The following is a 25,137-nucleotide window of genomic DNA, read 5'->3' as shown; positions in this document are numbered from 1 at the left end:
TGAAAGGAGACATAACTATCAGGGTGCATGGAGAGTTGCAAGAAATTGTTTAAATGGGCTGAGTGTAACAGACTCCCAGGCATTTAATCTACATGGGTGGGTCTTACCTCTAAATTCCACTAGGCGTGTTTGCATTGTGTTCCGGCGATGCCCCAGCCACCAGAGCAATCGTTATCACTTAAGACAGAGACTATTTAGAAGAGACATGCCACTTCCTCAATCCTCAATACAACTATATAAGGAAAAAACGTAACGTCAAAGATGGCGGTTGTATGCACATGTCCCGCCCCTCCCGCTGGAAAGCCAATCATCTGCTTTTTAACAGTCAAGCCGGGAAACATTTAAGCCTTTCGTCTAAATGAAGTTGGTGTCGTGAACTCTTGCGCATGCATAGTAACAGTATAACCTGTGGGGAAAAAGGCGTTTTAAACCTTATTTTGGGGCAAAGGCATCAAACTTTTTCAGCGATTTTTATCATATTCTACTGCTGTTTCTATACATGTAGTTTTTATGTCGCGATGACCAGTGAAAGTGCAGTTCTGACTCTCTGCCCATTCATTTAGATAGGAGCCTGGTCTTGTTAGTCCGAAATAGCTGCCCGGAGGCGTTGCCAAGATGGCGGCCGAGTGGCATGACTTGCCTAAAAGGACTTTGCTTAAGACAATACTTGTGATTCCACCAACACGTCCCAGAAGCGGCTCTCCGCTCAGCTCCGCTAAAAATATGCACCAACTCTATTTTTTACGTCGTGAGGCGTTGCACAGGCCAGGCAGGAAGTCAGCTAGAACAAATATCCTGGAAAAATGACCAAATCAACTAAATCTGCTTCGGAACGCAACCCGGTGTTGTATGACGCACAAGGAAGGACGAAACAAAACAGCAGCGCATCTACGCCTAGTGGAATCCCCCAGTTTGAGCTGTACCAAAATTTCAGCAGTAAGTGTAAAGCTGAAACCCCTCATTGTATTACTCCATGTAACATACACTTTTCCACCCTAGTGTTTTCTCTAAAATGTAATGTGAAATTTCGAGCCAGGTTGCATAAGAAGAAATTTGTAGAGAAAACCAACATTAGAGTATTCTGTTGGTATGTAAAGTGTGGTTGATGTCGACATAGTTTGGCCACCTCAGCGAGAATATGCATGGAGAAAGACCAGTCACACATGTCCCAAGTAAATGAAAGTAATACCTAAGCGGAGAGAAATGAAAAGGTAAATAATTTGGTGGCCTAATTTTTCTAACCACAACAACAAAGGGAAGTCAGAAGCATTCTGAAGAAGTCAGTGTTTAAGTAAAGCCACACTCACAATCCATATTTTGGACACTGGCTAAATCAGAGCAGAAACGGCACTTCTATCTGTCCACAGAGACCTGCATAACATAATAATAATCCTAAGAAGGATAGACACAAAAATCAATTCATCCCATCTTTTTAGACCAATGCATTTCTTTTAACTGTCCTCACTTAAGCAACTCTGCCATCCATTTAATTCTCAGACCTCAGCTAAACATAGCATGCTACCCAACCTACGGTTACTTTTAAAGATGTTCCAGCTTTAGAATGCATTATAATTTTAATGTAACTGCAAGCAGCTTTGGCACAGAGGTAGCACTTTTCATATCTAAATTCAGAAGCCCCTAGACCTGCAGACATTCTTTTTCGCCTACGGAATACCATTGTTGCTACCTAGGTGAGTACTCCATGTGTTTGCAATCAGCTGTAGTCACCAAATTTGAGGAATGGATACAAAAGGGACTAGAAAACCAAATGCTTGCAGGTTGGTTTGTCGGACATTATTTTTAGCTGTCCACAACTACAATAGATTTTATTTACTAGTGATGTTTCAAAGTCACCATAATTGATCAAACACACCATTTCCATAACACATGAGCTGTGTAGTGAATCTGCAGAGAAAGCCTGTGTTTTCAATTACACAATGTCATGTCAAACCACAGGCACTTCAGCCCTAGGATGTGGCATGATGTCACCAGCATTGGGCAAGGATACAATTTTATAGTCTCATCACACATCATTTTGAATCAAGAATAGCGTATTTATTTTACCCTCCGAAAAGCAACTATAATGTAGAAAGAAAAACAAAACTAATTTCAACTGGTTTATGTCATGCAGTGCTGTTGTCAGGGTAATGATTACAGTTAGAGTAGTCATTTTGTCTGTTGGCAACAGTCCGGTGTTACTGTAGAGCTTCAAATCTTTTATTGTTGACAGGAATACACACCTAATTTAATTCAACATAATGCATTTAGAGATTAACTATTTAGGTTTAGAGTGTGCTTCAATAGTTTTTGCTGAAATTGCTGTAAGTGGAAAGCAGAACACAATTTTATGATATAAGCTATTATATTTTGATATTATTTCCTGAAAAGGGCATATGAGCCAAGCATTTTAATGTACAACCACATGCTGTTTCTTTGAAACGGCTCCTGTTTCTGTATCTGGAAAGTGAATTCAAAATGCTTTCAAGATTAGCAGTGAGCTGCTCCCTAAGTGCATGGTTAGGCATCTGCATGTTCACCTAGCTTATTTATTTTAACAGGCTTCAATGATTACTAAATACAAACTGATATTGCTGGCTCTTAAAAAAAGACTTTAAAATGATCAGAATACCTGTTGTGATTCGACCAAGGGCAAGTTTCCCAGTAAAAAGCTACAAGTTGGTCCTGACTACTTCTGACAATTGTTAAAAACATCCCATTGGTACAGTATGTTACAGTAAATATTTCAGCATTAGTATATTTAATATGTTGACAACTACAAATTACTACAAACTTAAACAAAGTTCTACAACTTTGATCCCTGGCAATTTGAACAGTACACCCTCTCAGCTGTATCAGTTCAAGATTCAGCCCACACAGTTCTTGCCAAACATCAACACCTGCTCAATTCCCACTTTCATAGTGTCATCATTTAAATGCATGGCTAGGTCGCACAATTGAATAGTTGTTCTAGTCCTGACAACTTTGCTGAAATGTCATCTGTTTTCAGTTTTGCTTATGGAGGAAGACATTACATCATGAGAACTGTCTGTCCACTAGATATCCTGCTGATTTGATCTATTTGACAGTTGGCAGAATACCTCAGACACAGCTAAAAAAAACAAAAAAGAGACAAAAAAGCAGTGCATATTTGGCTAAAAAGAAGGCATGGAACCAACCTTGCTGTGATATAGTGACAATGTACTTAGGTGTGATTACAGGCTTTGCCTGCCAACAGGGTTTGTTAGTTTGTTAGACTGGAATTACAGGCAATAGAGAGCACCATTATACAGAATATAAGGCATGGACAACTTTAGGTGGAGTTTCCTTTTCTTCTCTATAAAATACTCCCTGCTGACACGTCAGTGGTGTCTGGGAAAGATCTAATCTGAAGACGTCTATTCCATAGAACAGTGGAGCAGAACGGATCGTAATGACTAATGACAGTTATCTTCGTCTCCCACACACTCACCAAAAAATGTAACTGGAATACAAAAGTTGTTTCTAAGCAATTAATGTCTCTTTGTAAAATACTGGGCTAAGGACACTGAAAACACTGGCGAAACATTGTTTTCAATAGAATGTCTGTCAGAGGTTAATAGTTGAAGTGGTTTTTGTCCGTCTTACTTATTGGGACACCGGTATTGTAAAAATGACTCTGAAGGCAACTCAATGGCTTCGACTCACCACAAGAACTACATGCTAAATCCAATATATACTCTTGTCAGAAGTGCTGTTCACACAGTCAGTCAGAAATAAGTAAAAGGCTCCTTTCAGGTGGCTGGACAGTGGGGGTCTAGGCTGCCCACTTTTTGTAACTTTCCAAAACCAACAAACCAACAGCCACGTCCGCTGTTCACAGAGACTGGCAAGGTGCACATAGGTGAGAAATGGGCAGAGCGCTGCATTCCTCCTTCTGCACTGGTCCTTTTTGCTGCTAAGTCACAGCGTTTGCGTCTGTGCTACAACCGATGGAGAGGCATTGTGGTCTTAGGGAAGAGTTGGAGGAGAGGTATCAGAATCTGCATGAACCAACAGAGAAACACTCTCCTTACATATCAACTCACACAGGTGGCATTTTACACAAATCAGGAAATATGAATACATGTGTATGCTTCCTGTAAATGCAATATTTTCTCTGTAGCCTTTTTTTATTGGTTCCTTGCTAACTACTATTTCTACTTTGTAATTCCCCGTCACAATGACAACCAGCACCTTGCCCCACCGAAAAAGGCTGTCACTCTGAAACAGTATGTATAACTTGGTGTTCTAAAATAGAATAATTAAACACTGCATGATCCTAGCAAGCAGAGATGTAAAGTAACGAAGTAGAACTACTTCACTACTGTACTTAAGTACTAAAAGGCTGTATCTTTACTCTACTGGAGTATTATTTTTTTCTCCTACTTCCACTTCTACTTGAGTACATATTTTCGATGAGTTTAATACATTTTTTATGTGCTGCATCGTTACTCGTTACAACCAATCACCGTGAATTTGGTGCGACTCGCAATTTTGACCAATCACCGCAACTTCTCCGCAAATTTGACCAATAACTGGAGTTTCCCGTGACTTCAACCAATCCCAGCAGCCCCACGTGCTGCTCAGTTCCCCCCCCATGACTGACACACACATACACGCACACACACACACCAGAGATGAGACCTACAGGATGACCTAAATTGAGGACAGCTACGCTCGTTATTGTAAGTGCAATGATAAGTTAAAGTTCAATAAGTATAAGTTAATCAAACCGTATGAATGTGTGTCCCAGGCCAGGATAGGAAATTAACTAACAATGTAAAGATCAACAAGCCACTGACACATACTGTATGTTCAAATTTGATTAATTCAATAAATTATTATTTTTTGTCTTAAATCCACCAGCCATTTTCATATTATACCAACATTTGCAGCATCCTGAGCCTTTTTGGTGTTGTACATTCCTGTCTTTGTACTGCTGCTACAGCCAAAGGAACCGTGAGTATCCTTTAGGCTAAACATTTGAAATAATATAAACAATATGATATTCAAACTTTTGACTGCTTTCTTTAATAACTACAAAACAAAATACTTTTACTTTCAGTACATTTTAAAATAAACTACAGCAAGTCAACAGTTATTTGCCTCACTTTTTACTACAGTACTCTGTCTTTCTTTCTTCAGGAAAGAAAGGAAAGAAAATCTGTTTGACTTGAGAACTTGGGGGAAAAGATGACTCATCAACTTGATATTCCACACAGTTAACACCTCATACAATAAGTGTAAATACATAAGTGTTTCTGACGTTATGAGCCGGACAGGCCCTAAAATGGTTGATAACTGGACTGAAAAAAAGGAATGGCTTCTATTTGGATTGGAGAAATAAGAGAATCAAAAGAATGTATGCACTGCATCTAAAATGTGGTCATTTAATGTGTAATGCAATGCCTTGTGCAACGTGTTTTGGGTCTTGTGCTTCAATAAAAGTTATGTACACAGCAAACTAATTATGGAGCTATGCTACATAAACATAAATTGAGTCAGTAGAATTACTTGCCAGTGCCTTGTGTAGTGCATCAAAAGGTCTTTAGTAGTTAAAGAATGGTGTCACATACAGAAATTGCAAAAACTAGTTTATATCACATTTAGCTGTTTGCACACTGAGGGTTATTTGATGAAACCTCTATGTATGTTGTTGTATTTGGCAATGAAATGTAGGGGAAAACTATAAAAAGTGGCCTCAATTTTTTATGTATGTTTTGTGACCCACCCTTTTTCCTACAGAAACCAAATCTCTTTAAACTTGACATGCCTCTATTGTTATAAAAAGAAATTTGTTTCTGCCTTTCAACTATTGTAACAAGGTGGCAATATTAAAAAGTTTTTTTTCTGTACAGTAAATATGGCACATGGTTTAATATTGGAGAACAGTAGCAGGAACAAAATTAAACCCAACCCAATTAAAGCACTTTAATATAATCACATGTTAACGTCATTGGATGAAATTTCATTGCACACAGTTTGCATGGTCATTACAGTATGAAAGCTTATATTTACTGCAAATTTACCTCAAATTCCATGCGTGAGAGATTTAGTAGGTTTAGTGGATTAATCCCAACAAACTGTATGATTTAATCCCTCCCAGGTGTACTAACAAGGATTTCATAAGCAAACATCTTAACCCTTGTAAAGATAATGTGGTTGCTGTGTGACAGACACCCAGTTAGTCCAGACCAGAGGACAAAACGAGCCTGTGGAGACTGAAGGCAGCTGTTGTGCCCTGAAAGTAGACTGCCTCCCCCCAGCAAAATGCATCATTAAAAAAAAAAGTACCAGATTTGCAGAGTTACAATAACTGACACATAAGCCCACAGCAATTATGACACCAACACTGGTATATAAAAAAAAACATATGCACCCACTTATGTTGTTGTTTGCAGTTCTTTACAACATACCCTGTGAGTGTGAAAAGAGCTGTGTTTAACCGAAAGGATTTTAGGGTAATTTAGAGCAATTGAGCCACAGGGACATGCCAACAAGTCAACCAAAGTGTGACACAACAGGGTGCTTTACGAGCATAAGCCTATACATGTACTGCATATAGGTTGCCTCAGCAGCTGAGCACTCAGTTGGCTCTAGTCCATCACCTTCAATTAGAACAGGTTAACAACTGCGTATCTTTTTTTTTAAGCACATACTAGCTTGTTTGCTATTAAAATCAAATACTAAAGGATTTCTTGCGCATTCTGATTTATAGGAGGTCTAATTCAGGCCTTAGGACTGTATGATTGGTCTGTTGTTTTTTTTCCAAGTCTAAATGCAAACAAGTGTCAACAAGTCAAACCCTCAGACTATAGCCTCAAACTGGTTGGTTATTTCTCTTACTGACATTTTACAGTCTGACGTGTGTATTTATATGCCGTGGCTGCAAGCTGCCAAATCAAATAAAAGCAGGATTGTGAGAAACCGCAGACGGATCTTTTGTGTCGAGCACTATCATGTAGGCCTACAGTGATGTACGCTCCACCATGTGTAGCACATGACATGTTCAGATTCACGCACGGGCATGCAACCTGCGCCTCTTGTACTGTAGCATCATGTGACCGGTAAATGACATCTTCGAAAATTGATGATTTAATATTCCCACACTTAGCATGACAGCTGTGAAAGATGTCAAGATGTGTTCGATCAAACGTGCGCTATGACTTACGCTGTTTAAGTTCGGGGCGACCCGCAAACATTAGGAAGGAGAAGACAAAAAAAAGTGTTTTACCTTTAGGAATAGGCGCAGGAGCTTGAGGTGTATCAGTAGAGTAGACAGAATTTGTAATCTTCATCAAGCAGGAAAACACAAAACAAAATTTGAGGTACTCCATTGCTGTCATTGTGCGTGTTCCCGGACAAAGTGCGGGTGACCGACTGGACTATTACCTCCCAGCCCGAAAGCAGTTGTCAGTATCAGCCCTGCAGGTGGGCTACGCTCTCGCGATAATAAAATAATAAATAAAAAAATCCTCTAATGGATATGAAGTTTTCTGGAGCAGGAGCACTGGAGACAGCTTGTACTGCAGTAGTATAAGTACTGCTAGTCAGTGAAATTAGAGAGCAACAGGCGTGGTTCCTTAATTGCAGCGGTGAAGTTGCAGCCCATGAAGAGAGGCAGTGGAGAAAAGATAACGGTGTTCACCCCTGACACAGGGATGTCCTTCGTGAAAGTGTGACTAAGCACAGTATTTGAACCCCCCCCCACCCCTTTACTGTTACATACCCCTCCCCTGGTTCCCTCCCACTGAGCAGCCAGAGCCTGTCTGGCCAACACTACTCCCCTTCTACACCATGCTCAATAAGAGACTTTTCATTCAGCCTCATTAGTGCAGACCATGGAATAAAACTACAAAAATCTCATTTAAAATGCGGTAATCTTCAGCATACTGTATAAGGCTACAATCAACATTAGGTTTAGTGTTTTTTATTAGGCTACATGGGGTGAGAAGCATCAAAAATGGCTATAGTAGCATTGGGAGAAGTAATGAGATCCCTTACCTCAGTTCAAAATACTTAGTAGTTACAGTAAACATTTAAAGTTCAAACAAAAATATGTACTTAAAGGGAAGTAGCTATGTATACATCATACTATAGATTAATATTACTGATGTAATACTAATGTGATGGCAGCATTTTAATGTTGTAGTCAGTGGAGGTGGAGTTCATTTTAAGTGCTGCATATTCTGTTAAGTAGTTCAATCTGTAACAATGCATCATATTGTTTTTTTAAAGATCATATTTTTCATCTGAAAAACTTTCATCTGCAAAGTAAATATAAATGTCGGACACCTGTGGAGGTACAACATTTCCCTGAATTGTAGTGGAGTAAAGGTATAAAACAGAAACAATTGGATATACTGTTATGTAAAGTACAATTACCACTTGAGTGCTTAGATACTTCCCACTGGGGCTGCTCTGGGAAAACTGCCCAAACTGCCGATTCATTTTTGCCGATCAATTAACTATCACTTCAGTTCTGCTCTCCATATTAAAGAGTAGGAGTGTGCAAAAAACTTGCAATTCGTATTGCGATTCAAGCTCTACCGATTAAAACTCGAATCCTAGAATTCCAAAAAACAATTCATATTTTTTAATAATAATAAAAAAGTTACTACATTTACATACTGTGAATTGTTTTTTAAATCAAGAATCGTTTTGAAATCAAATTGATTTTGAATCGAATCTTGAGCCTAAAAATCAAAATCGAATCGTGCACCCCTAATAAAAAGTGAAACAAAAAATTAAATCCAGCTTCCATTAACCGTCGGGTTGTATTTGGGTCTCCCAGTGTTTCAGCCGACCTTGAAACCAATGCTTTGTCTCATTTGTGTCTCTTTTTCCTTATTAGGAGAACCCCCCCCCGCGCGCACACCACGCCTGTCTGGTGAACACTTTACATGGCAGCAGCGCTGACTGCCAGTACCCAGATTGTTTTACTTAATGACATCACCGGGTTCATGGTTTTGAATGCAGAGGGAGTAGAAGCCAACGTTTTATATGAGATAAATTCTTTTCAGAGAGGCCCTGATAAACCCTGAAAATGTAGAGCCATGCCAGAAAAAACAAATGCAGTACTTGACTTGGACTTCATCTATTCTTTTTACTGTAAGTCAGCATGCAACTGATGCTAAAGTTAGCGCTGGGCAGCCACGTTTATGGAAATTATTGTTTCATGAGAAAATTACCACTTTGAATCTTGCTGTCTAACTTCAAACAATAAAGGCAATCCTCCCTACTGTGATGCTGGGACAAACACAAACTGAGTTCACACAACACGGTGTTAACCCGGATTTGCAAAGGTATCAGTCCTATTATTTGCAATCAAAATGAGCCTTAAAGAATGTCTAATTCAACGACTCAGTGACCAATATCTAACAGGGACTTTTGCCGCATGGGTTGGTGAGGGAACTCTCTGCAGCTGGAAAAAATAAGTGTTTGTGGTACAGAACCTCATGCTGCATCTTGGCAGGGTGCAATAGGGAATATGCTATGTCTTGATTCAATTTACTGGCTAGAGTCCAAACACCCACCAAACATTTGGAAAGGCCAGTGAAATGTCCTCTGGGTTTGATTAAACCCTGACAAAACGTACAGATTTTATATGAGGCTTAGTTAGAGATGTGTATAACCTATAAGAAACATGAGGGCATTGTAGTCTTTTTTTTTTTTACCTTTTTAAGTCAGGAAATGTGACGTTTTAAGTGCTCATGGTGGTGGCAATGGCACTTATGACACATTTCAACTTGCGAATGCATGTGATGTGGGTGAGAAAATGACATTTAATTACACAGAAATTGGCACATACAAATACAGAGACTGGGAGACTGCTTTGGGATGAGGACGAAGTAGAAAGCCAGGAGTTCATCAGGACACCTGCACATAATTATCCCCACTCTATATCTGCCTGGGTATCGGCAAAAGGTAGCAGGCTTTGGACTACACGCGCACATGAACTTACAGTTAAATACAGCTGTTTATCAAACCTTAAAAGGAAGCACAGACTGTAAGGGACCTTCTAACAGCGCAGGTGGTTTGCTCTGGAGCCTGCTTTCTAATTCTGGCTTATTTCAGTTCCAAATAAAACACACAAGCCTCCAGCTTCCACTGTCCTTGCATTAGTAAAAGACTAAACAGTGTTCCAGCCTCCTGACGACAGTAGACCATCCTCTATTTTCAGCACTGTTGTGGAAACGGTGGGTTTACAGGCAGTGTTTAAATTTAATCAAATTGAAAGAAGAAACAGATGATTCATTACGGAGGCAGACTATAAAGGAGATGCCCAATATTGAACATAAAACTAGAAATTCCTATGAGGAAAGGGACACATGGGAATATAAAGCAGAAAGTGTTCCTCCATTCATTCACTGTTTTTTTCTTATGACCACCATCAATAATGTTGGGCATATAATCTAAAGAACGCGTTGTCCCTTTTTATTTATGTCTGTGTCCTGCTTTAGGCGATATCAAAGCCAAAATCACATAACTGTCAGTGGTTGGGACACACCTTAGATTTCTTTCTACTTTCTACTCTATTTTTGACGTAACCCTCTTTTGGTGGTTCAACCGGATGGTTTTGCAGTTGCACTGGTGAGTCACATATCCTAGACACTTGGTGCCCTAAACCTTTCTTCAGAACCCACAATTGCACCATGATTGTCAAAGAATGGGTTTTATTTTTATCCTAAATGCTTTGATCACTCTGCAGAAAGTTTAATTACTAGTCCAGATCAATGGAAATGCCAGCACTCCTTTCCCCCACTTTGCTTGTCTTCCTGAGAATTTCTCTTTACGTCATCCCTGGCTCAGTTCCGTCTATGTTGGTCCTGCTTATGAGGCCACGGGGCACCCATTGGCCCAGGTTGTGGTTTAGGGGTTGCTAGGAAGGGGTTTCATCAACACTACATTTAATCTAAGACAAAAGAACTTTTAACAAGCACAGCAAGTACATTTTTAATGTCAGAGTCTGCATAGCCACAAACGGAAGAAGAGGTTAATCATGGATTAATTCCCTTTGATCATGGGCGGTCTGTCTTCTATTCTTCTTCTTCTCAGAATACAAGCCTGAGTTTACCGTAAAAAAAATCTAACAGCAAACTTTATTAAATGTAGTTAAGGAAGTAAGGTTTGCAATTTTTGAACTTTCGAGTGATTTTCAGTCCTATAAATTGCCATTTCTACTGGATAGACTGGTTTTTTTTTTTGGGCAGTGTTCCTTGAAAATTACACATAATAAGCTCTTTCGCTGGCCTTTCATTAGAATGTCATCATTAGGCGGCCATGTTAAAACCACTTCAAAACATGTACCAGAAGTAGGTTTGGGGGAAGAGGATTTAACCTTGCATTAATCCTCCCCTTCCAGTGCCACCTTTATCGCCCTAACAATTAGTTTTTACATTAATAATTTGCTTTTCCAAATACAGTTGGAAGGAAATGTAAATGTTGCCTTGACAACGATTTTTCCAATCCAGGAAGGGTGACATCTTTATATTACCCAGAAGTCACAGGGAGGAGGTTGGGGTGAGTGCTTAGTGTAGATGTCCAAAGCTCAGGACTTTGACATCAAAGCCTCGGATACAGGTCCTGTGTCCAAGTTTTGCGAGAGCATCACTTTTATAAGACAGTGCTGGTGAGGTCTAACATGTCCCCAGTCTTTGAGTTGTTCTCAGGAATGTCAGTTTAAAAGTAAATAACCATCCCCTACATCTGCTCTCTTTCCCCCAATTGTGTGTATATGGTGTTTTCCTACTGTAGGCTGCGTTTGTACAGATGTTGTCTCAGCCATTTGTCTATCACAGTAGGTTTGAAGCACCAGGAATTCCAGATCCTGTATCCTGTCTGCAGTAAGAAAACTATACTCTTGTTTATTTATCAGTGTGTGTTGAGCTCCAAAAGTAATAAGAAAAGTAATATAAATATTTGTTCCCCCTGTTGGCTAGTAACAGAGTTTAAACATTGTTTCCATAAAGACTCTGGTCTCATGGATTTGTTGTTACAGGACTTACTTACAGAAAACAGTCCCAAATAGTTCACAATGACATTTAAAATGAATCTTGCGTTCAATACCCAAAATGCGTGCAGTAATTCAACCCAGTAGTCCAATGAAACAATAGAAGAACCACAGCCCACAGGTCCTAAATGTGTCAGTAGTGTAAACAGATTGTGCAAGAAGGCTGTCTAGTTGCCCCAATCTCTTCAATCACTGACGCAAAGCATGTTGAAGTTGTTTGTATTGTGTGTTTGCATCTCTTGACTCCAAGATGTCAACCTCCCTTGTGTAACCAATTGTGTCATTTTTAAATAATTGTACAATAACACAAAATTATCACACAGTTTTTTTGGGCTGCAAAGCTTAAATATGTGTCTAAGTATAAGGGAAGTCTATCAAGTGGAATGTTATACAAACAGAACCCAGCATACTGTAGCTGGAGAAAACAGCTGTGTTTTTCCTCGTCTGGGAGATCTCAGCCAGCAAATCACTGCTGGAATGACATCAGTGAAATCGCTGTGGTTTGGGTGTTTTTAATTCATACCACCATATGTGGAGAATATATCAGTAATATCTGACAGCACAATTGCCGCTATTACAGAAATGTACATCCTGTTACAGAATACCCCCAGAGAGGGGGAATTCTAAGGAAGTCTCCACAGTCTATCCAATAAGGAGGAAAACAATGAGCAGTTAAACATGAATCTTTGTCGACTGCAGCGGTTTCTGTACGGACGTTTAGTTGGGGATAAGTTCCCAGTAAAGTTAACTGAAATGTGGGGTCACTAAGAGTTCAAAGGTGAGAGAAAACGTGGCTAAAAGATAGCTTCATGTGTTACAGTCTATGTTGATAGTTGAGTAGTGAGGCGGCACAGTACCCCATATTTACTTTGGGTCCTGTTTGTTTGTTTGGTAACTTGGGGCAGGGAACAAATGATTCGTTTTTGGTAGAATTTTTAACATAGGGAGGTTGGACCTTTTTGCTATATTCTCATGAAGTTTATCCAGTCACTTAAATAAAAATCAAGCACATCTCCCATGATTGTCTATCATATATATTTTAATGCACATGAACCTGGATCCAGACGCAGAGAAAATAAATAAATAGAAATCACTCAGGAGTATAAACCTCTGCCAATGCTGCATAGAGCTGATACAGCAATTATTTTCATCTCAATTTAAACTTCTTTACTTTACCTTAATCCTTATTCCTCGCATCCATTTTCTCATTATGAGAATTTTGACGAAAAGTGAAGGGATTACCAAAGTTGTTTGGTTCATCCTTCGGGGAACATAAATGTGTGTACCAGATTTCATGACAAGCCATCCACTAGTTATAGAAACACACTCAAATGTCAGAGGACCACCAAATTTAATTGATTTCATCCTCTGGGAACCATGTTGTGCTCTACTGTAATACATGCTTTTCTCAGGATAAGTAAAAACTTTGACCTGCTGGTTGGTTAGAGGAAAAGTCATAAGGATTGGTCCTCTGGACATCATGGATATCTGTACCAAATGGCATGACAGTCCACCAATAGTTGCTGAGACATTTATCTCTGAAACAACCGAATACCGTCCAAATGACAGACATGAGAGTTCCAGATGTTTACATGGTCATGAGAAAATGGAATAAGAAATTATCCCTATCCATGTCCTCTCTGGCCCTCCACGTACCTGCCTCCACAGTTGTCATTGTTTTCCAACCACAGCTTAATTACCTATAGCACTCGGAGCAGTCATATTCCAGAACATCAGGCCAAGCGATGTGTAAAAACTGTCCTTTTCACAAAAAGGGGGCTTTGCCATGACTCAGAGATGGTGCAGTGTATTAATGTGAAACTTTAAATGTAAGGGATCTTTGGCCTCAAATATTTTGTATTGTAAGAATGATCACTCAACACAGTGGATTTTTGACAATATCCATGAACACACTGACATTAGCCCCACTTAAATGTTGGATTTCCACAATATTAAGCTTTTAATCTTCCTTTAATCAAATGTCAAATACAAAGATACTATTGTTTTGCGGAAGTCAGTTTGTATAACAATACTGTATGAACTGCACCAGACACAGCAAGGATTTAACCCTTTATTCAAGCCTTGCCCTTTACTCAGCTTCAAAGTACCTCTTTTCATTGTTGTTTGATTAAAAAAAGCATTAAAAGGCAGTTTTAAATGAGTTATTTAGGTTACACACAAGGTTAACGGTTAATGGCTTACTTGAAAGGGGAGAAAATTAAATGTTCCCCTTTTCATGTTATCCTTCAAGGACATCTATGTTTGACGTAATTGGACCAATCAGTTATTCTGCAGGCTGGATTTTTGCTGCAAAAAAAAGGATTTGCATTCATAATTCATGAGCAGTTTAAGAATATTGCTTAAAAAGGTGAAGGTGGCAATCACATCAGCTGGTGAGCTCAACTAATTAACAATCAAGGCTGAGTGGTTTTACATGACCATTTAAAAGGTCTGACCATTGTAACACCCACAGACACTAACTGTATTGAAAGGCCTACAGCACAGAGGGTCCCGTCTGATAGTGAGTAATGTAAAAAATCTTTGAGTGTCAGCGGTTTTTAATGCCAAATGAACTTGGCAATTGAAGAAACAAAAGAACCGCACACATCAACATTTGTTTATTTTATTTTTTATTGAAGTTTTTCCATGGACTATTTGCACAATTTAAGCTTAGCTCACAGAGTTAGTTTGCATTGATTGCATGATTTAAATTAGTTCACAGTATTAGTGCAAAAGTAGAAGAATAAGTACTGTTTGTTGTATATATAACTGACTGGGAATAGCTAAACTCCCTTTGTATAACATTCTGACTTAAAGTTTTGGCTTTTAACTACAATCAAAGAGGCACCAGCATCTTATACTATTAATCCATTCAACCAAACAAGACATACCAAATCATCAGGGTAATCTTAATGGTGAGAATGTAATTAAAATGTATTTAAATAACGTAGTATCTCAACTTAAACCATGAAAACAGAATAGACTGAAAAAACATCTATCTTTAGTACATATATTTAGTCCTAATATCAAGTTTTGAAAAATACTGCTGATAAAAGGTGAGATTAATCCACTTATGGTAGTTACAACAAACAAGTATCAATATATTAAAGGTAGACTCAAACACTGTTGACATAAAATAAGTCTAGATTAGCTCTTCCAACTTAAAGTTTATAATACGTTTTAACAAACATAAAAGTGCTCATATTATGCTCATTTTCAGGTTCATAATTGTATTTAGAGGTTGTACCAGAGTAGGTTTATGTGGTTTAATTTTCAGAAAACACCATATTTTTGTTGTACTGCACATTGCTGCAGCTCCTCTTTTCACCCTGTGTGTTGAGCTCTCTGTTTTAGCTACATAGTGAGGCATCGCACTTCTGTACCATCTTTGTTGGGAGTCGCACATGCGCAGTAAGTACTGCTAGCTTGTCAGTTGCAGAGTATGAGGGCGTGCCACGCTAGCAGCTAGGCGAGCATTATAACGTGTTACGAAGTGACGCACGTTTGTCACGGAAGTAAAGGCTGGACTACAGTGGAGCAGTTTGTGAACAGTGTTTTCTGATTGAGATGGTAAGTCCCTTTGGGGTGGACTTTGGGCTTTCTCACTTTATAAACCTATAACGTGCACAAAAAAGATATATAACAAAATAAAGGAAAGGGAAAAAGCCAAAAAGCATAATATGACCACTTTAAAGCCTTAAAAGCTTTTACCACTTAATATCTATTAGAAGATTACTTAAGATGGATGTTTTTCCAGTTTTCCTGAACCACTGATGACATACATGTTATCATGATTAGGGCTGGGTTAAAATAATCGATTCTCCAATTAAAATCGATTTTCTTCCTTTCAGTGATCCGATAGTGATTAATAAAATCCAGAGATCAATCTTTTAACATGCTTTTTTTCACCATGGATGTATAAGTAAAAAGTACTTTAAACATACTTTTTGGGGGTCAATTCTTAATGTAAACATTAACCTGCATTATTAAAAAAAATTGAGGGTTGCTTCTTGTTTGTACAATTTACAGCATAGGTTCTCTGATAATCTCTTTCATAACCAAGCAAAATTGGTATTGTAACTAAAATTGTCATAACCTAATTGACATGGAATCAAATTGGAAATGTAATTGAATCGGGACCTTGTGAATCGGAATTGAATCCATTCAGGAAATCATTGATACCCAGCCCTAATTCTGATGCTTCAAAATAGCTCTTAATGGCCTTAATGCTGATGTAGCACATAGATAATATCGTTGCAACAATGATTCATACCAGTCAACATCAGACTGATGACCATACTCATTAAATCACATTTAGAATTTTACAATGAAGCATGGTGCACAGCCGTATCAATAGCCATTTGATCGAAATTAAGGTTTTACTTAACTCTTGCATTTTTGACACATGTAGAGCTGTCACACCATGTGTAATGCAATATCTAGAAAGATCGAAATTCATGTTGATAACCACACAATGTATTCAAAATATATGGATATTTAGATGATTCAATGTACTAAATGTGATTAACTTTATATGTATAGTATCAGGTGCAGGTGTGTATTTCCTGGAGCCAACAGTAGCATGCATTTCAACCTGAGTTTGTCCAAAAATCTACATTGTGATTAGACACTAATATTTGAATAAAAACCATATGGCATAAGGAGGTATTCAGTTTGTCCATTTGGGCTGTGTTGGGTTATCCTTAAATGAAAAGCTAGCTCCCTCTTGTGGACAAGACTGGGACACATCAAGCCATAACCTCTCCGTTCCCAAATAAACAACCTCAACAATTGACTATGCATAATTATTATGGCATTGAAAATAGTATTGCAATGCTATGATAGTTAATGTTTAAGTTAAAAACACACACACACACACACAAGTACACTCATAGCACACAGACACACGCACAAAGCAGTGCACACACACATTACTCTATGTTGACAAATGTGTAACAGACCAAAATATAAAACAATAAATAAGGGCTTTGAATATCTAAACTATAAACTATGATATTACATGAGTCCTTCAGTTCTTACACAATATGGCTACAAGCATAGTGCTCCATATAAAGTAACATGACTATTAATATGACCAAATTACACAAGTGCTATTTGGCTGACCTGGGCATACTACGATAATGACACCAGTCTTTTTTTTTTATATTAACTGTATAACAGCACTTGCCTGCAATGGTGTTCCTTTTTTTCATTCATATATGGATGTTATCCTACTATTCAAGTTGTTTTAGAGTAGCTAAAGGTTCTGGGCCCAGATGGGCTCAGCGACCATAATGTAAACCCAAATGAAACATTGTCTAAAAACACTGCCCTGTGCTCACAGCCCAGTAACGTGTTTTAACAACCAACCTGAGCAGCTAAGACTAAAACAAACCTATTTAATTTTTCATGCAAAAGTATAACATTTAGGTACCTTTTGGTACTTCCTTTAAACTAACTGTTTGAAGGTTGTTCTATGTAAGGGCATTTGGGACTGAGCATCGTGGCTTTGTGGCCTTGTTCTTCCAGGAATGTTTGTATGCTTACATGGATATCCTGTTTGGCTCCTAGTTAGTAGTCTCAAAGAACATGAAATCCTGTACAGAAAAACACCAAGGAGAAAGTGTTAATGGCAAATAAAATGCATTACATTGACACAGAATGCCTAATTGAACTTCAAATATAGCCGAGGGGTAGAATTTATTCACTGGTATGTCACTGCCAAATTAGCTGTAAAAAACATCCTGAGATTTTAGCATTGAAGCATTTTAACAAATGTGGCTTGTGCTATTACAAAAAGTAGCTCTGACAAGCTGTTTTGCATTTGTGGTGATTGGGGTGGTTTCAGGTCACATTTCCCATAAAATGTAGGCTAAGGCATTAGAGGAACATGCTTATTCGCCGTATCCCCCAGAGTTAGATAAGTCCATACATAGAGGGTACAGCCCGAACCGGTTGGGGAGAGTTCTAGCCTGACCAGGCTCCTCTCCTTACCCTGTCTCTCTTGGTTATGCTGTTATAGTTCTAGACTGCCAGGGAAGTTCCTTCCTTTCTTTGACAAACTGAGCTGCTCTCTCCTCTCTCTCCTCTCATTTGTGTGCATCCTTGTACCAGAACTGATTGTTACTAACCTAGCTCTGGGGAGTTTACTCCCCGGAGTCCTTATGTTTCTTTCTTCGCCCAGAATATTTCCTTGGATTAGGGCGGCACCAAGATCTTGGTTGCAGCTGTCGCGGTCGTCCAGCTACACCCTGCTACGCTCTGCAGCGTCCGGTTGCGTCCTGCTACGTCCACCCATGCTCTGCTGTGCCACGCTACATTCTGTAACGCCCTGCAGTGCCCTGCTATGACATGAACTACTACGTAGTCACTGTTCCATTATCTTTACTGTGACTATTATTGCCACTGTTCATCACATCCCCAACCGGCACCGTCAAGACACCGCCTACCAAGAGCCTGGGTCTGCCGAGGTTTCTTCCTAAATGGGAGTTTTTCCTCGCCACTGTCACATTAGCCACTGCTAATGCTTGCTCTTGGGGGAATTACTGGAATTGTTGGGGCATTGTAAATTGTAAATTATAGTGTGGTCTAGACCTACTCTATCTGTAAAGTGTCTCAAGATAACTCTTGTTATTTGATACTATAAATAAAATTGACATACCCTTCTCATCTCTGTGTGTGTCGTAACTCTGTCTGACACCCCCACCGCTAGCCTAGCTTACCACAGATCCTGGAGGTAACCGGCTCCAACTAGCCAACTGCTCCCAATAAGTGACAAAATAATGCCAAAATGTTCCTATTTACATGTTATGATTTATATAATCACAGCGTGTACAAATAACAAGGTCACATGAGACACAGCCATCTTCTAACCGTATATAAACTAGGAACTATTCTCCAGAGGAGGCGAAGCACTGCTACTTGGGCGGAGTGATTAGCGCAACACCTGAAAAGCACCGTTGTTACTCTCTGGTCCTCACCACGGGGCTTCTCAGGTGCTGCGAGCAAATCACTCCGCCCATGTAGCAGAAGTAGCAGTGCTTCGCCTTCTGTGGAGAATAGTTCCCAGTATGTATACGGTTAGAAGATGGCTGTGTCTCATGTGACGTTATTTGTACACGCCATGACTATACAAATCACAACATGTAAATAGGAAAATGTTGGCGTTATTTTGTCACTTATTGGGAGCAGTAGGCTAGTTGGAACCGGTTACCTCCAGGATCTGTGGTAAGCGAGGCTAGCAGTGGGTGCGTCAGACAGAGTTACGACACGCACGGAGATGAGAATGATATGTATCGGCGTGTTCCTTTTAAGTGGTAGGTATGTTAAGTCTCCGACTACCAGTGAACTAAAAGACATCATTCACCATGAAAGCTGGGTCTTCTGAGGCTACTGCATCTGTTAACAGCCACATTTTGGCAATAGTCCTGTTTATTTTGTTACGTGAGAATCTTTACAAAAGAAATGCAACTTCACAAGGAATCTTTTTTGATGTTGATTAAGAACTAAAGACTCAGTAAAAAGGCTTTACTTACAATGAGAAAACATGCACCGATCATGACAGCCTTGATTCTCACATCCAGATCCATGGGGAACTGGATACCAAAGTTGTCTGAATCTGTGAATGCTTCCCGAAGAAGTCCTGTCCACTGCTTACTGATTTTCCCAATCTTACTGACTTCATCCATTGTCAAAATCTGCAGAAAGAGTCACAGAGAGGGCAGAATGCTGACATGTGTTGCATTAGAATGAAGATCAATCCCTAAACTTGTTTGGTTTTATTGGAGGGAGATCATGGAATAATTTATAATTCCATCAAATTTTTTTGCCCGCTGCCACAGTAACTTGAATTTTCTATCCCAATAATGACTTCAAAGCAGCAAGGGAGGAACCGTGATGGGAATATCATGCTTCAGTTACCCCTCCTCTGGGTCTGGTAAAAGGTCTATGTCCCTGACCCAAATCCTCTTCACCGCTCAATGTAATAAAACCAGCTGAGCCGTGGGACAATGGCCACACTGTACCACACAAGAGCATGCCCTTTTGCGATGGCTTCATCCAAGCTACAGCCCGCTCTGATTGGAAACATATTTCCTGCTCCAGAGCATGAGGAGGATCCCATACAAAAAAAATGTCCAGAGGGCCAGAATGTTACCGTGTCGTGTTATGTTTTCATGAATTGAATGGATTTCTATGTTTAGACAAACCCACCTCAAAGTCAACATCTGGTAGGCAGCTCCATCCACAGAAGGGCCCATGGATCTTCAGTACAGGCTCATTGTGTTCGTTCGCGATGATGAATTTGGGGGAGAACGGGTGCCACTGTTGTATAACGTACCCCACTGTGTTACCGGGGGGAGACTGCACCTCCAGCTGAGTGAGGGATTGTGGGAGAACAGAGTGTGATTTGTAGTCATATCCTCGCAAGAAAACTAGACGACATTGAATGTAAACAATAACATATGGGGTGAACAAAACCCACCTTCAAACACTGTCATTTCATGGACACAATGTGAGCATGTCTACAAGTGGTTTCACTCACCTCTTGTAGACAACAAGGGAAGCAGCAAGACATGCACTTAAGTGGCCTGGTAACGGTGATGACCTCTTGCCCAAAATTGTCAAGTACGTGGATGGTGAAGGAGCGCATGGGACCACAACACTGTCGACTCAGACAGTCGTTCTCCTCGACAGCGTAGAACACATTCTGCCCCATGCTGTTACGGACCTCATACTTGTTGTTGCTTTCGAATCCAACAAGGGCTGCATGGACCAACAATACGTATGAAGATGTAATTGCTATACAGATCCTGCAAAACCCATCTGTACTTAACATAACTACAAGCATAAATTACATAATTTCTCAGAAGTCAGTGCATGTTTTACATGCTTTACCTTCAACAAGCTCAACTTTCTGTTTGATGAGTAGCTGATCCACCTAGAAAACAAGATAACCACATACAATGGATTCAAACAGATGCATTTTTGTTTGTTAAATGCAGCAGTTCAGTGGAGTAAGTGTAGTTGAAGGCAATGGCCTACAAAAGTTGGAGTGGAGCAGTTCATTTTTTTTTTTTTTTTTTTAAGTGGACCTGTATATTGATTTCTGTGACTATTGTTATGCACATCTCAAGCACCACGGTTGTGTATAAATACTCCAACAGAGGAATTGTAGTACAGTTTCTAGGCTTTTGATCTGCAGAAGGGAGGGCTGGTAGGAAAATCCCTTGACAAAAGATCCTTTTTACACAAGACAATTTGACTTGTAACCGTAACAAAAGAACAGCTGTTATTTACAACATTAACAATGGCTCTGTTATATTTGAGTATCCCAGTGAGCCTTGACAGTGAGTCAGCATGCACAATAGCAGGGCCCTGAAACTGAAGCGGCTTCATGGAATTCAGCCATCATATGTTTAATTATTTACACCTGTGCTAATCCTACAGTGACATGTCAAAATGTCTTTCATGAAAAAGGCACTGTCTTTCATAGCATCAGTGCATTATAATATCTGTACCTTCACATTTAAGGTGTGAAATATGTTTTAAAACAAGTTAGTGTGATGAAGGGGAGGGCTCTATCCTAACTTGTTTCACCATCCTCCTGAAACCGTACCGAAATACAATCTATGCCGTCCCAAAATGAAATGTGGACCATCCCGAATTTAAAATCTTTGTTTTTCTACATTATCATTAGTTAGAATAATTCAAAGTGACCTTTAACATAAAAAAAAAAAATCATACAAATGATTAGATGATCATTCATCTTGTTGACAAAAAAAAGATGACAAAACTAGGTCATCTTTTTGATCACATTACTTTGTCTCTTGATGATTGTGTAATCAATCACAGAGACCAAGTTAAGAATCTTGGTGTGCTTTTCGATCAGACACTCTCGTTTGATTTACATATAAAGGAGGTGACCAGAGTTGCTTTTTTCCATCTCAGAAACATCTCCAAGATCAGATCAATATTCTCGTTTAAGGACTCTGAGGTCCTCATTCATGCCTTTGTGTCATCTAGGCTAGATTATTGTAATGTTCTTTTGTCTGCAGGTGGTTCAGAATGCTGCAGCTCATGTTCTGACCGGAGCCTCCAGATATTAACATATTGCACCAGTGTTATCCTCTCTCCATTGGCTCCCTGTTCATGCCAGAGCAGAATTTAAGGTGTTGCTACTAACCTATAAAATATTAAATGGCGGCGCACCGTTGTATCTTAAAGACCTAGTGAACCCCTATGTGCCTGTTCGAGCCCTGTGTTCTCAGGGGACGGGTCTTCTGAGTGTCCCAAAGGTTAAAAAGAAGACAATTGGTGAAAGGGCTTTTTCTTTCCGTGCACCGACATTGTGGAACAGTTTACCTCAGGACATCAGGCAGGCTTGTTCTGTTGAGGCTTTTAAAGCAAAGCTAAAGACCCATCTGTTTACTGTTGTGTATGAGGCCTAATTTCTTTGTTTTCCTGAGAGTCCGAGTGTGTGTTTATTTTTGTTTTAGTTATTTGAAATGTTTTTAAATTGTATTTTCTATGTTCTGTACAGCACTTTGATTTGAAAGCGCTTTACAAATGTATTATTATTATTCATCAACCTTTTTATTCAAAAAGATTCAAAACTAGAAGAAAATTAGTCACATCATAAACCTTGCCCCCTCTCTCTCTCTCTCTCTCTGCAAGTTGGAACACATATTGAACACATATTAAACACATGGTTGTTCCATCTAATGTTTTTTTTTTTAACATACTGTATGTTAACAAACAAATTAACTTTGGGACACTATACCCATACTATACTGAAGAAGCCTATACCCCCCCCTGTCACTGGACTATTTGGTGATGTATCCTCAGTGTGCTGTGAGGATGTTAAATATTTAGGGTATGTAGAGTCAGTGATACCTGATGCTCCTTTCCTCAGCCCTTAATGAATGAACAGACTTCATGGAGGCACTAGGCTACTGGACTAAGTGGCACTAACACTAACATGTAACGAAATATTGTTGTATTTCTTACCTGAGTCAGGTATTCTAATCCTGGGGGACAGCCTGGTATTTCCGGGTTGGGCACAGCATACATATTCATTTTTGTTAGTCTGGAGGAAGACCTGTTGATAAATGGAATGGTTAAAACTGAGATATGGCGCCATCTTGTGCTTATTTAGGTAACGCTCTTAAACAAATGTAGATACATCGCCAAAGCGGTTAATATGTGTCTTTCTATATACATGACTTTTCTGTATTGTAAAAGGTAACAGGTCAGCCTGGAGCCCCCCCACACACACACACACACTTGTCCTCCCCACTACAGAGTTCATTCCCTTGTTAAGGTGTAAACAAGTTGCGAAGCAGCTCGTCCACAGCCTGGGGGTGCTGCTGCGGACCGACATGGTGGGCGACACAGATAGTCTTGGTTGTATCGGGAAGTGACGGGCTTCTGACAGGAAGACACCCACCATGATAAATCCTTTTACTCAGTTTGTTTAACACGTAAAAAAAAAAAAAAAAAAACGGACCAAAAGCCAACACAAGCTACACCGCTCCTCTCCACGATGTGGGGCATTCCAGTGCAGATCTCTGTGACTGATTATTTTCAACGTGTGATGTTTACAGCCTATGGTTTCGTCTGCTGGTAAAGAGAGCCCACGCCGAGGTTTGATGCCTACTTTTTCATTCAAAGGAGACGGCGAGTTGTTAAAAGCGACGAGCTTCCGTCAATATTCCCATTACAGCCTGTAGGCCACCGTTTGTATTAGCTATACAACAGGCAGCTGTTTTTTTCGGAATCCGAATTACTCACCGATATTTCACCTGCTACTCAAAATAATAACAGGCCACTCGGGGAACCAAGCCTGTGGAATAAACCTATAATCGTATTGGTCGACGTCATCGTACTTCCCATTTCCATGCGCCAATGACATGCCGGGAGTGTAGAAGGCAGCTCAATAGAACAGAGTAGAATAAACTAGATCACAATATAATAGAACTGGACTCAGACTATCAATAGTTGCCTGTTGCATGATTAAACAACCTACTGTAGAGAAAGCATGCACACATTGCATTAGTTTGTTCATTTTACAGCAATATATAATTTTCTTCTTCTAAAATGTCTGATTAGAAGCTTAAAAGAGCTTTTATTTGGCATGTTCTGATGATAAATTAACATATTTTTATTTTTCCATCCTCTAGATGTCACCAATAACACAAGCAAACAGCAGAGTGGAAATGTATTACAGTATTATCTCACATTGCGTGCACAGTCAGCACATGTGATCTTTTTTTTTTTTTTTTTACAAAAACAATGTTTTTATTAAATCATATACAGCCTTTTATCTCAGATAGTTGTAGGCTTATTTTGCTTAATGACTATTGTGAATTTGTTTTTGTATCTTTAAAAAGTCATAAATAGAAAATAAAGGGACATTCTTTATTTATTACTAAAGGATACAGTATAATACTATATAACATGGGATCCAAATTAAAGATCAGTTCCCTACCTCCTATACCTGCCCAGCCACCACACATATCCAGACATTCACTCACATACATGTGCACACTACACACTATGCGGAGTTGTAGAAAAGACAACATAACCTCCATATGGTGATCATTAAGGAACATTTGCTTTGGTTATGAGTGTTCTTGAGTCTGCAGTAAGGCATTTTTGCCCCATCCAATAATGTTGGACTTTGTCAGATAAAAAATATAATAAGGGATGTAGAGTTTGGAACTGAAGACTGGTGAGAAATGACAACTGGACTGAAAGGAGGAGGTCTTCAAATGAGACAATTACATTTTAAAATGTTTTACCCAAAAACATGTATGAATGAATAATTGTATTATTGTGTCATGCACATAAACCGTATGCCCAGCCCAAACGGGCTTACAAGACACCATTACTTATAAAGGGGATCAGATACCAAAATAGCAACATAAATTATACAAATAAACCTTCTTGTCTTTTTTCCTTTAAAAACAAAAGTCCCCAACTTATACTCCATTTGGTCATCATCAGTATACCAGAACATTTTAGGATTTAGAACAGACATTTAATTTAAGATGGGTGTTCTTAACTCATAATAAGGACAATACAAAAAAAAAAAATGTAATTCATTC

General features: G+C 39.2%; 2 protein-coding genes and 1 long non-coding RNA gene across 6 annotated transcripts in view; 1 reads left to right on the top strand and 2 right to left on the bottom strand.

Annotated features, from left to right (window-relative positions):
- plod2 (procollagen-lysine, 2-oxoglutarate 5-dioxygenase 2) overlaps positions 1–7,706 on the bottom strand; it is a 34,006-nt gene extending 26,300 nt beyond the window's left edge. For both annotated transcript variants that reach the window (XM_039789557.1, XM_039789558.1), the window contains exon 1: positions 7,253–7,706. In XM_039789557.1, the coding sequence (XP_039645491.1) occupies positions 7,253–7,364 (112 nt within the window). In that variant the 5' untranslated portion in view covers positions 7,365–7,706. The remainder of the gene's footprint in view (positions 1–7,252) is intronic.
- Positions 1–25,137, top strand: part of LOC120551964 — a 283,006-nt gene that overhangs the window by 182,221 nt on the left and 75,648 nt on the right. The window lies entirely within an intron of this gene.
- Positions 15,616–23,913, bottom strand: si:ch73-206p6.1 (phospholipid scramblase 1). Of its 2 annotated transcripts, none has more exons than XM_039789564.1 (7): positions 23,822–23,913; positions 23,039–23,129; positions 20,927–20,969; positions 20,574–20,794; positions 20,243–20,404; positions 19,567–19,728; positions 15,616–17,628 (listed from the first exon to the last, which is right to left on the bottom strand). In XM_039789564.1, the coding sequence occupies exons 2-7, from the start codon at positions 23,105–23,107 to the stop codon at positions 17,599–17,601; spliced, it is 687 nt and encodes a 228-aa protein (XP_039645498.1). In that variant the 5' UTR covers positions 23,108–23,129; positions 23,822–23,913; the 3' UTR covers positions 15,616–17,598. The 2 variants fall into 2 exon arrangements, with proteins under 2 accessions (XP_039645498.1, XP_039645497.1); XM_039789563.1 differs by lacking the exon at positions 23,822–23,913 and adding an exon at positions 23,688–23,789.

The sequence above is a fragment of the Perca fluviatilis genome, chromosome 22 (genome assembly GCF_010015445.1).
Source record: "Perca fluviatilis chromosome 22, GENO_Pfluv_1.0, whole genome shotgun sequence".
Classification (NCBI taxonomy): Eukaryota; Metazoa; Chordata; class Actinopteri; order Perciformes; family Percidae; genus Perca; species Perca fluviatilis.
The sequence above is the reverse complement of the archived record's forward strand: the minus strand, read 5'-3'. Positions and strand labels throughout refer to the sequence as shown.

Excerpts from the sequence above, each read along its gene's own strand:
- si:ch73-206p6.1 (XM_039789563.1), bottom strand. Across the intron at positions 20,970-23,038 it reads GATTAGAATACCTGACTCAG|GTGGATCAGCTACTCATCAA; the intron begins GTAAGAAATACA and ends CTTGTTTTCTAG. Across the intron at positions 20,405-20,573 it reads TCCCTTGTTGTCTACAAGAG|CTGGAGGTGCAGTCTCCCCC; the intron begins GTGAGTGAAACC and ends TCCCTCACTCAG.